Source organism: Macaca fascicularis, chromosome 8, assembly GCF_037993035.2.
Source record: "Macaca fascicularis isolate 582-1 chromosome 8, T2T-MFA8v1.1".
In the NCBI taxonomy this organism is placed as follows: Eukaryota; Metazoa; Chordata; class Mammalia; order Primates; family Cercopithecidae; genus Macaca; species Macaca fascicularis.
This window is the reverse complement of record NC_088382.1, coordinates 15050208-15060130: the sequence shown is the minus strand read 5'-3', so window position 1 is coordinate 15060130 and position 9923 is coordinate 15050208. Positions and strand designations below refer to the sequence as shown.

Below are 9923 nucleotides of genomic sequence, written 5' to 3'. Positions count from 1 at the left end.
AACCCAGGAGGCGGAGGTTGCAGTGAGCCGAGATTGCACCACTACACTCCACCTCGGCAACACAGTGAGACTCCATCTCAAAAAAAGGTAATAATGAAATAAAAAAAAAATTAAACTTACCTACATATTAGAAAAACATTAAAATTCAACCATGAATCCAGCACATTATCAAATGAATAGACAAAAATTCTACCAATAAACTGAATATCATTATCTATGAAACTCAAGTACTACTGCTTAAAGAGCATTTACAGAACTCTCACCTCAAGGTTTCCCTGCAAAACAAGGTGAATTGCATACTCATGACTCCTTAAGAATGAGCCACTGATAAAAACAATATACTTGTAACTTGTGTAACATACATTTTTTCAAGCACTGCACCGTAATTAATTTGCATCAGGCTTTCCAAATTAGAAAAGCTTCACTTATAGAACTTCTTTCCTGTGGGAGTTTTCACATGACTTTTCAAGTAAATGTGAAAACTGAAAATATTCTTGCAGTTTCTAAACTATTAGAGTTTTAATCCTGTGTACGTTCTTGTATTTACAAGGCCCAGGGAGCTACAGTGTCCATTTTCATATGTCCTTGAGTGGGTATGAGAGAAATGAAATATTCCCACTTTCTAAAAAAAATAAATTTCAAGTGACTCTTATTTGTTTTGATTGCTTGTTTTTAAGTTCATGACTTGATAAGATTCCTTCAGAGGACTTTATTTCCTCTTCTCAGTACAAATTATCTATATCTTTCCCAGGTTTTTCAAAGTGATCTTCAATATTCTGGTCTTTCCATTTGTTTCCTAAAATGCAGACCCACAAAATTATCATGAATTATTACAAACTACAGAAACATTACTAGATTTAATGTTCTTTGTACACAGTGCCCATGCCTGATTTATTCACCAAATCATTCCCTTGCCACATTGCAAATCACAAATAGCACTGATGATAGGGAAATACTTCTGTAATTAAGTGAAATGTGTTGTCATTCTCACCTACAGAAGCCAGGTTCCTGCAGGTTTCCTGCATCACTTCTCTGTAGAGATTCTTCTGAGAAGAATCTAGCAAAACCCATTCCTCCTGGGTAAAGTTCACAGCCACATCCTCAAAAGCCATGGAGTCCTAGAACATTCCACACATGTGGATAGAAGGATGGGTGAGACTGACTGCACTGGGAATCTATACTCAATCCATAAGCTGTTTACATGATTCTAAAATTTCCAAGCATTTTTTCTGTGACTTGATTGTCACAACTCTTACTCTGTTCACACATACTCCCTCCCACACAGCAGTACTAATGCTGGAATTGAACTATTCAGAAAGGCAACAGCAAAGTAGAAACACCCATCTCATTAGAGAATCCAGGGAGTAAGATGTGCTGCTAGGAGTTACCTTTTAACTTCACTTTGTGCATTTTTAGTATCTGTCATAATAAAGTCCTACCTGATGTGCATAAGGGAGTTAATATTATCAGTCCTGAGACTACTTATTCTTAAAAATGCCTGCTCACAAAGTTCCACCTTTGTTTGTAATAGTAACTTACATTTTGAAAGGGATTCCACCAACCCAAGTAATAAGAATGACTCACTGCATCTAAATGGCTTATGCAATATATTTACCAAAAGTTTTTCTGCCGAAGGTCTATTATTTTCACTGCAGTGGTGCTTAGGGAACCAGACACCGAAACACAGTCTGAACACTAAGTGTTCAATGAGTTTCCCTGGTAGACAATATTTTACATGTGCTGTCACTTGTTAACTGGGGAGTTGAGCCCATTCAATGTGATTATACCAAGAGAAAGTAGGCTTACTAAATTTAATTGAGTAGTAAACAAAACCAATAATTGATATTTAACAATACTAATACAACAATTTTTAAAATTTCTATTGCACAATGTCAAGGCAGAAAGGAATAAGAGGAAATACGACACGTGTTTTTTAAAATGACATTAATGTCACCATTTCCAGATGCTATTCCTATGAAATCACATAAATTCCCCAATCAGGCTTTTTTTAGGAAGGAAAAACTACTTTTTCATGCGTAGTAAAAATGACAAATGTCTAATGCTTTTTAGTCATCTAAAAAAAGAGTGATGACTTGTCTAACATACTTCTAAGATTTTCAAACGACAATACTCAGGACAGCACAGTATTAGCAGAGAGACGAGCAAGCAGACCAAGGGGAAGAAAAGTCGTAATGACCCAGCATTTATATGGAAAGTTGATGAATGATAGAGTAGGCACTGTAGAATAGAAAAAGAAATCACATGCACTTTAAAATATGAGGCAAACCAGGCTGGCATCTACTTGGGAAAATGCATTGCATTCTTCTCCATTCCATGATCCATAATCAACTTATTATATATTCAAATATGAAAGATAAAACCAGAACACTTTCAGAAGTCACAGGAAGATTTTTTTTATGAAGGATTAGGCAGAATTTCTTTTATGTAAGAAAACAGTGATAAAGGAACAGACAAACTCAAACATATTAAAATTTAGAGAATAAAAGGAAAATAGAGTGGGCCGGGCATGGTGGCTCACGCCTGTAATCCCAGCACCTTGGGAGTATGAGATGGGTGATCACCTGAGGTCAGGAGGTTGACACCAGCCTGACCAACATATCAAAACCCCGTCTTTTTGCTGTTTGTTTGTTTGTTTGTTTTTTGAGACGGAGTCTTGCATTGTCGCTTGGGCTGGGGTGCAGTGGCAAGATCTTGGCTCACTGCAACCTCCACCTCCCGAGTTCAAGCAATTCTCTTGCCTCAGCCTCCCGAGTAGCTGGGATTACAGGTGCCTGCCACCAGGCTCAGCTAATTTTTTTGTATTTGTGGTAGAGACAGTTTTTCACCACGTTGACCAGGCTGCTCTGGAACTCCTGACCTCGTGATCCACCCACCTTGGCCTCCTGAAGTGCTGGGATTACAGGCATGAGCCACCGTGCCAGGCCTAAAACCCCGTGTTTACTGAAAATACAAAAATTAGCTGGGTGTGGTGGTGGGTGCCTATAATCCCAGTTACTCGGGAGGCTGACACAGGAGAATCACTTGAACCGGGCAGGCAGAGGTTGCAGTAAGCAGAGATGGCGCCACTGCAGTCCAGCCGGGCTACAGAGCAAGACAGTGTCTCCAAAAAAACAAAAAAAAAAAACACGAAAAACCCCCTCAGATATCCAGATAAGAGGATACAGATATGTCCACTGTCATAAATTCTTCACCATGCTATAAGAGGGGAACTGACATTTTGGTGAATCTTTGTAAATCATCAATTTATCTATCACACTTGTATTTCACCAGTAGCATTGACAAAGCTAAGTCCTACAATTCCATTTGAAATTACCCTTAAAAAGAACAGACCTTTAAAACTTACTACACTCACTCTGGGGAAGAAATAAATACGAATTTTTAGCAAATAAAATGCATCATTTTATCTTGCCTCTTTGGAAATAGTATTTTTATCTTTCAAGCTGTACTGACAAAATGTATCTTACAGTCAATGACAAACTGAAACTCAAATAAGAGGACAAGCCTTTTCAAGGTAACAAACTCAGGGAGAGGCAGTGCTGACTCCAACGCAGACCTTTCTAAGTGTCACGGCAGCCCATTCTATCCCTCGGGACACCCATCCTGTTCAGTAAAGCACTCAGTGACCACCTAGGAGGCACTGGCACTGCTCTTTGTCCTCCTGTGTGCCTTCAGAGCATTTTCATATTTAGGTTCTTGCACATCCTCTCTGGGGTGGGTTTTCCTCATCCTTTGGGAGAATTTTTCTCTCTTCACAAGTCTGAGACAATCTAGAAAGCAGAAATCATTTCTGCCTTTTCCTCTCAATATCAGCATCCCATTGGCAGACCATCAATGTGTCTCCGAGGAATAAAACCTCCAGCTAGAGGAACAGTTTTAATGACCTAGCTTTAATGACGTTACGTTGTATTGTCCATTCATTTTAATGTCCTAAAATTTTAATAACCCTAAGGGGTCACCATTTTAGATGAAACTATACCCGGAGATTCCTCTAAGGCCAAGAGCATCCAGCTGCTCCCCTGAGAGACTCTACCCCCTACTTCAGGCTGTCCTTGGGGATGAGATGACCCCGGGGCTGATATTCACTAGACCCTCCAATAGACATGGCCACTGTGGGTATCCTGGGTCATCCCCAGACAGTTCTAAAATGCCAGGACTAGGAAAAGACAGGAGGGTGGCTGAGGACACAACACCCTGTAAGGTTTTCACGGGGAGACCTCAACCTAAAGACATTTTGGTAATATGTACACTTAGGAAAGATGAAAAGAAGAGAGGCAAAAAGATTTTTTTTTTTACAGTAGAGTGTCAGGTGATTTATTCTCCACTTTCCTCTCATATAAAATGTTTGGAAACAGAAAAATATTTTGGTCAAGGTGGCTCACGCCTGTATTCCCAGCGCTTTAGGAGGCTGAGGCGGGTGATCAATTAAGGTCAGGAGTTTGAAACCAACCTAGCCACAATGGCAAAACCCTGTCTCTACTAAAAATACAAAAATTAGCAGGACATGGTGGTGTGTCCGGAGCTGCACGCCCCGGCCATAGCGAATAATAATTAAAGATTAAATGCCTGAGCTATATTCATTTCCACCCCACACCTTCTCTCTAGATTTACCTTCTTCCCTATATTAATACCGCCGTTAAAAGATGGCTCTCCTCCTGCTTCTTCTTCACTCACTTTTCCCGCGCCCGGGAAAATTGTTACTTAATAGCGCAAGCGCAACATGACGTTCGACCGGAGAAACCGAAACTAACCTGGCCACGCCCTCGGCAATGAGATCATTTCCGCCTTAGCCCAACCCCTTCCCTTCCAAGTGTATATAAGGCAGTGCATTACCGCCATTAAACGAGACTTGATTAGAGCACTGTCTTGTCTCCATTTCTCGTGTCTCTTGTTCCCCAAATTCCCAACCCCTTCTCCAGGGCCTGCTCTGACTATCCCGCGGGCCAGGATAGTGGTGGGCGCTTATAAGCCCAGCTACTTGGGAGGCTGAGGCAGGAGAATCGCTTAAACCTGGGAGTCAGAGGTTGCAATGAGCTAAGACTGCGTCATTGCACTCCAGCCTGGTGACAGGGCGAGACTCCATCTCAAAAAAAAAAAAAAAAAAATATATATATATATATAATATACATTTAAAATTATTACATGTAGATAGTATTTGAAATCATGGGTATACACTGACTGTAGGTAGAAACAAGAGAAGGCAAGGAAAGTTTTTATATTTTTATATTTATATATAATTATATAAAATTAATATACATAATTATAATATGTAAATATATCATATAGGCTGCGCACAGTGGCTTAAACCTGTAATCCCAGCAATTTGGGAGGCCAAGGTGGGCAGATCAGCTGAGGTCAGGAGTTCGAGATTAGCCTGACCAACATGGAGAAACCCCATCTCTACTAAAGATACAAAAATTAGCCAGGCGTGGTAGTGTGTGCCTGTGATCCCAGCTACTCAGGAGTCTGAGGCAGGAAAATCACTTGAACCCGGGAGGTGGAGGCTGCAGTGAGCCCAGATTGTGTCATTGCACTCCAGCCTGGGCAACAAGAGTTAAACTCCATCTCAAAATAAATAAATAAATAAATAAAACAAGAAATACATCTTTATGTCTAAATATATAATTATAATACATGTGTATATATACATTTATTATAAATTTATTAATATATGAAATATATTTATTTCTGAGACAGGGTCTGGCTCTGTCACCCAGGCTGGAGTGCAGTGGCACTATCATAGCTCATTGAAGCCTTGAACAGATGGCTCAAGCGATCCTCCCATCTCAGCCTCCTGAGTGGCTAGGATTGCATACACACACCACCATGCGTAGCTAACTTTAAAATTTTTTGTAGAGACAGGATCTTCCTTTTTTGCCTAAGCTGGTCTTGAACTCCTGGGCTCAAGTGATCTTCCTGCCTCAGGCTTCCAATGTGTTAGACGTGGGCCACTGCATCTGGTCTAATGCATTTTTTAATTTGCGAGTATATATTATTTAAAATTTGAAGTACTGAATGTGTTGAACAACTAACTTGCAGAATTCCTGAACGATGGACGGTCAGCTGTCATGTCCTGGTTCAAATCGTCCCAGCACACTAAGGCTAGAAACCTTTCAGCCAACTTCCACTTATGTCTCCCGGGGCAGGACAATGTCACTTGGCCAATCCCCACTAAGAGGGACTCTGGAAGGGCAAGAAACTATTCTGTTCTCTATAATGGAACGTGACCAGGGAGAAGGCAGCTGGGAGGACCAGCTGGGCCCTTCAACCAGCAGCGTCCACCATCGACCAACTGCCCTACAGCTACACTGTGCTGGGCATTTGGGGCACTGTTATGAGCAAGAGTTTCCATTTTTCTTCTCATGGGACCTTCATGCTAGTGGCAAGAGACAATTTTTTTTTTTTTTTTTTTGAGACAGAGTTTTTTTCTTGTCACTCAGGCTGGAGTGCAATGGTGTAATCTCAGCTCACTGCAATCTCTGCCTCCTGGATTCAAGCAATTCTCCTGTCTCAGCCTTCCGAGTAGCTGGGATTACAGGATTGCACCACCAAGTCTAGCTAATTTTTGTATTTTTAGCAGAGATGGGGTTTCACCATGTTGGCCAGGCTGGTTTCGAACTCCTGGCCTCAAGTGATCCACCTGCCTCGGCCCCACAAACTGCTGGGATTACAGGCGCGAGCCACCACGCCCGGCCCTACTTCACTCCTAACGCCCACCATACGTGCTTCCAAATGTTTGCTGAATGACAAGGTGAACGAGTGAATGGGACTACGTGAGTTCAGGCAGCAGGCAATCCAATTCCTTCCACCTCAGTTTCCCTTTTTGTAAAACAAGCCTGTCTCTCGCTCTCTGCCCTAAAAGCCTGAGTTCTGGGCTTGAGATGAGCGCGTCCTGTAGAGCAGACTCCAGGTGGACGTTGAGCTGGGTCTTCTAGGAGGCCAGGATCCGGCCAGCTCTTGGGTCCGGTCCTCCCGCGGGACCCCGCACGCCCAGTCCCAGCACCGCCCCGCCCAACCTCCCTTTGTTCCTCCAGGCCCCGCCCTCTCCGCGCAGCTCGCTCCGCATTGGCCGGGGGGCGGGTCCTGGGCGCCCGGCTCCGCTGGGGCAGGGCGGCGGGCGGCGGGCGGCGGGCGGCGGGCGGCGGGCGGCGGGCGGCGGGCGGCGGGCGGCGGGCGGCGGGCGGCGGGCGGCGGGCGGGGCCGTGTGCACCTGCGCGGTGTGTTTCCGGGCCGCAGCCCTGCGCCAGCTGCAGCTCCTTGATCCGAGCCGGATCCTGAGCGGGGAACACGGGCTGAAGCGGCGGCGGCGGCCCCGCCCCGGGGCTCCGTTGTTGAGGCTGCGGTGGCTCTGTCGGCTGCTCAGCTGCGCTTCAGTCGGCCCAGGCGCCCAGGTGAGGAGCGAGCGCTGCGAGGCGGCAGCCTGAGGTGAGACGGCACGACGGGCGACGGGGTCTCCTGACCGGGCGGGGGTCTCTGCCCCGGGCGTGGCGGCTCCGAGCTGGGCTCCGCAGGGTCCGAGGTCGGGATCCGGGGTCCTTGCGCCAGGGCTTTGTCTCGGCCTTGGGCGGCACTGGGGGCTTCGCGCCTGCTGCGGTACCGCGTGGGCCCGCGGGGGAGTCCCGGTCGCCCTGCGGGTGGGGGCCGGTCCCTACTGCTCCCCGGCTCCCCGCGTCTGCCGCGGAGGGGACTGCATGGACCCGGGCGCTGGCTTCTGCCCGGTCCCCCGCAGCGTGGCTGGTCCCCGCGTGCGGCAGAGGGGGCCCTGCGTGGGCCCACTCGTGTGGCGGGATCCGGGTCACCGCGAGTGGGAGACTCCGCCGCCCTCCCCGCCCTCCCTAGCAGCGAGACTGCTTCGCTAGACTCACCTAGGGGACTGCGCGGACCCTCGGACGAGGGAGTCCGTGACTCTGGGTGGGGGCTGTTTCCCGGCCCCGCATGACGGCTTCCTGTTTTGTCACCTATATAGGTGGCTGCGTGGACCCGCGCGCGTGGGTCCTGGCCGCCCTGCTAGTGGTGCTGTGCGCCGCCCCGTGGCTCGTCTGCGTCGACTCCGCCTGGGACACGCGTGTAGTGAGGGTCCGTGCGCGGGGGGCGCGGTTGGTGGGGGCGCACTGCCCCCGCCCCATAGTTTATCCTCTCACTTGCCTGGCGGGAGGAAGCGAGAGGCGCGGGCCCGGAGCTGTCGCGCAGTGGCCACACCGACCTCTGCCCTGGCTGGCGGGTCCCAGGGGGCGAGGGGCCCTCACAGCGCGTCCCACCGCGGGTCCCACCGCCGCACTTCCTGCTCTGGCCCCGGGCTGGGCTCTGATTGGAGGGAGCAGGGCCCTTCTGCCCAGCACTTCTTTATTTCTTCCGTTAGTAATGGGAAGAAAAAAAAAATCTGGAAAGCCAGATTGAACTTTGTAGCTCTTAGCGCTTGGAGAGTGGAAGAAACTCTCCCAAGAATTTGGCGGGCTGGAAAATGCGTTTCAAGCAGGAGCATCCACACCCACGGAATGAGGCCAAGGCAGTTACAGTTAGAGGTCAGACTTATGAGGGGAGAGCGAGGCTGAGGTCCGTGGGTGGGGAGACTCCGACCTCAGCTTGATGGGAAGACCTGATGCTGCCCCTCAGACGCTGTATTTCTCAGCCAGCGAAGAAAGTGGAATCACTCCTTAATGAATGCTTTCATCAAACTTTTGAAAAACCTGTAATGTCCCAGGAAGCGAAATCGAACTGGACAGTTTTCCCCTTTTAAGAGTGTTAAACGTCCTGGAGACAAACAGCAGAAGGCTCAAGGAGTCCAAATACTCAACCTGAAGTTCTTTCTGAACAAGAGATGGTGTATAAGTAACAGGCATAGGAGACAAAACTGAACTAATCACCACAGCTGTGGCTCCTAGCCCTGTAGCGTGTCATGCAGGCCCTTTTGCCTTCTCTGCCCTCCGCTGTCCCAGACTCCAAGACTACTGCGCACCTCCAGTCATCAGCTCCTGCCGACCCATTGCTATGAACTCTGTTTCGGTGGCTCTCTTCTCTCTGAAGTTTTGCTTGTTCTCCTGAAGTCCTGGTCTTTAAGAGCTTACGATCCGCAGGGACAGATTGGCTTTGGGCGGTACATAGTTAACTGTAGCACAGCTTGAAAAATGCTCTGATAGAAGTGCGCAGGCAGTTTGTACATACGGGTAAATGCGAGGTCCTTTTTCAATACCATGAATCCAAGTATTCATGCTATTTTAAATCTGCAATTCTTTGACTCTCCAGAGGGTTTTTAGATTAATTTTTTTTTCTATTACTTCCTAGTGTTTGTAGCATAGTTCAGAATACTTGATTAAAACTTACCAGGTCGGCCGGGCGCGTTGGCTCACGCTTGTAATCCGAGGACTTTGTGAGGTCTAGGCAGGTGAATCACTTGAGGTCAGGAGTTCGAGACCAACCTGGCCAACATGGTGAAACCCTGTCTCTACTGAAAATACAAAAATTAGTTGGGCGTGGTGGTGGGCGCCTGTAATCGCAGCTCCTCAGGAGGCTGAGGCAGGAGAATAGCTTGAACCCAGGAGGCGGAGGTTGCAGTGAGTGAAATGGCTACACTGCACTCCTGCCTGGGCCATAGAGTGAGACTTCCTCTCAAAACAAAAACAAAAACAATGTACTGGCTCTACCTCCGGCTCTGGAATTTTCCTGGAAGGCCTTCTCTTCTGGGCTTCATTTTTCTCACTTTTGAGGATCGTAAACTACATAATTTCCAAGAATTTTTGCTCTACACCTTTAATTCTTTCAAGTAAATATAGCAGAGAAAAATTCTCTTCCTCGCAATGATGTAAGGAAGTCTCTCACAGAAGGGGACACAAGGGTATGGAGAATAATTTTTTGTTTTTTTTTTTTTGGGGTGACGGAGTTTTGCTCTGTTGCCCAGGCTGGAGTGC

At 47.1% G+C, this 9923-nt stretch overlaps 1 protein-coding gene across 1 annotated transcript in view; it reads left to right on the top strand.

The window, feature by feature from the left end:
* The first annotated feature begins 6069 nt into the window (after positions 1-6069).
* Positions 6070-9923, top strand: part of LOC135964668 (SH3 domain and tetratricopeptide repeat-containing protein 1-like) — a 53743-nt gene continuing 49889 nt past the window's right edge. The window contains exons 1-2 of the mRNA XM_073999922.1: positions 6070-6150; positions 7286-7409. Coding sequence (XP_073856023.1) covers positions 6070-6150; positions 7286-7409 — 205 coding nt within the window. The remainder of the gene's footprint in view (positions 6151-7285; positions 7410-9923) is intronic.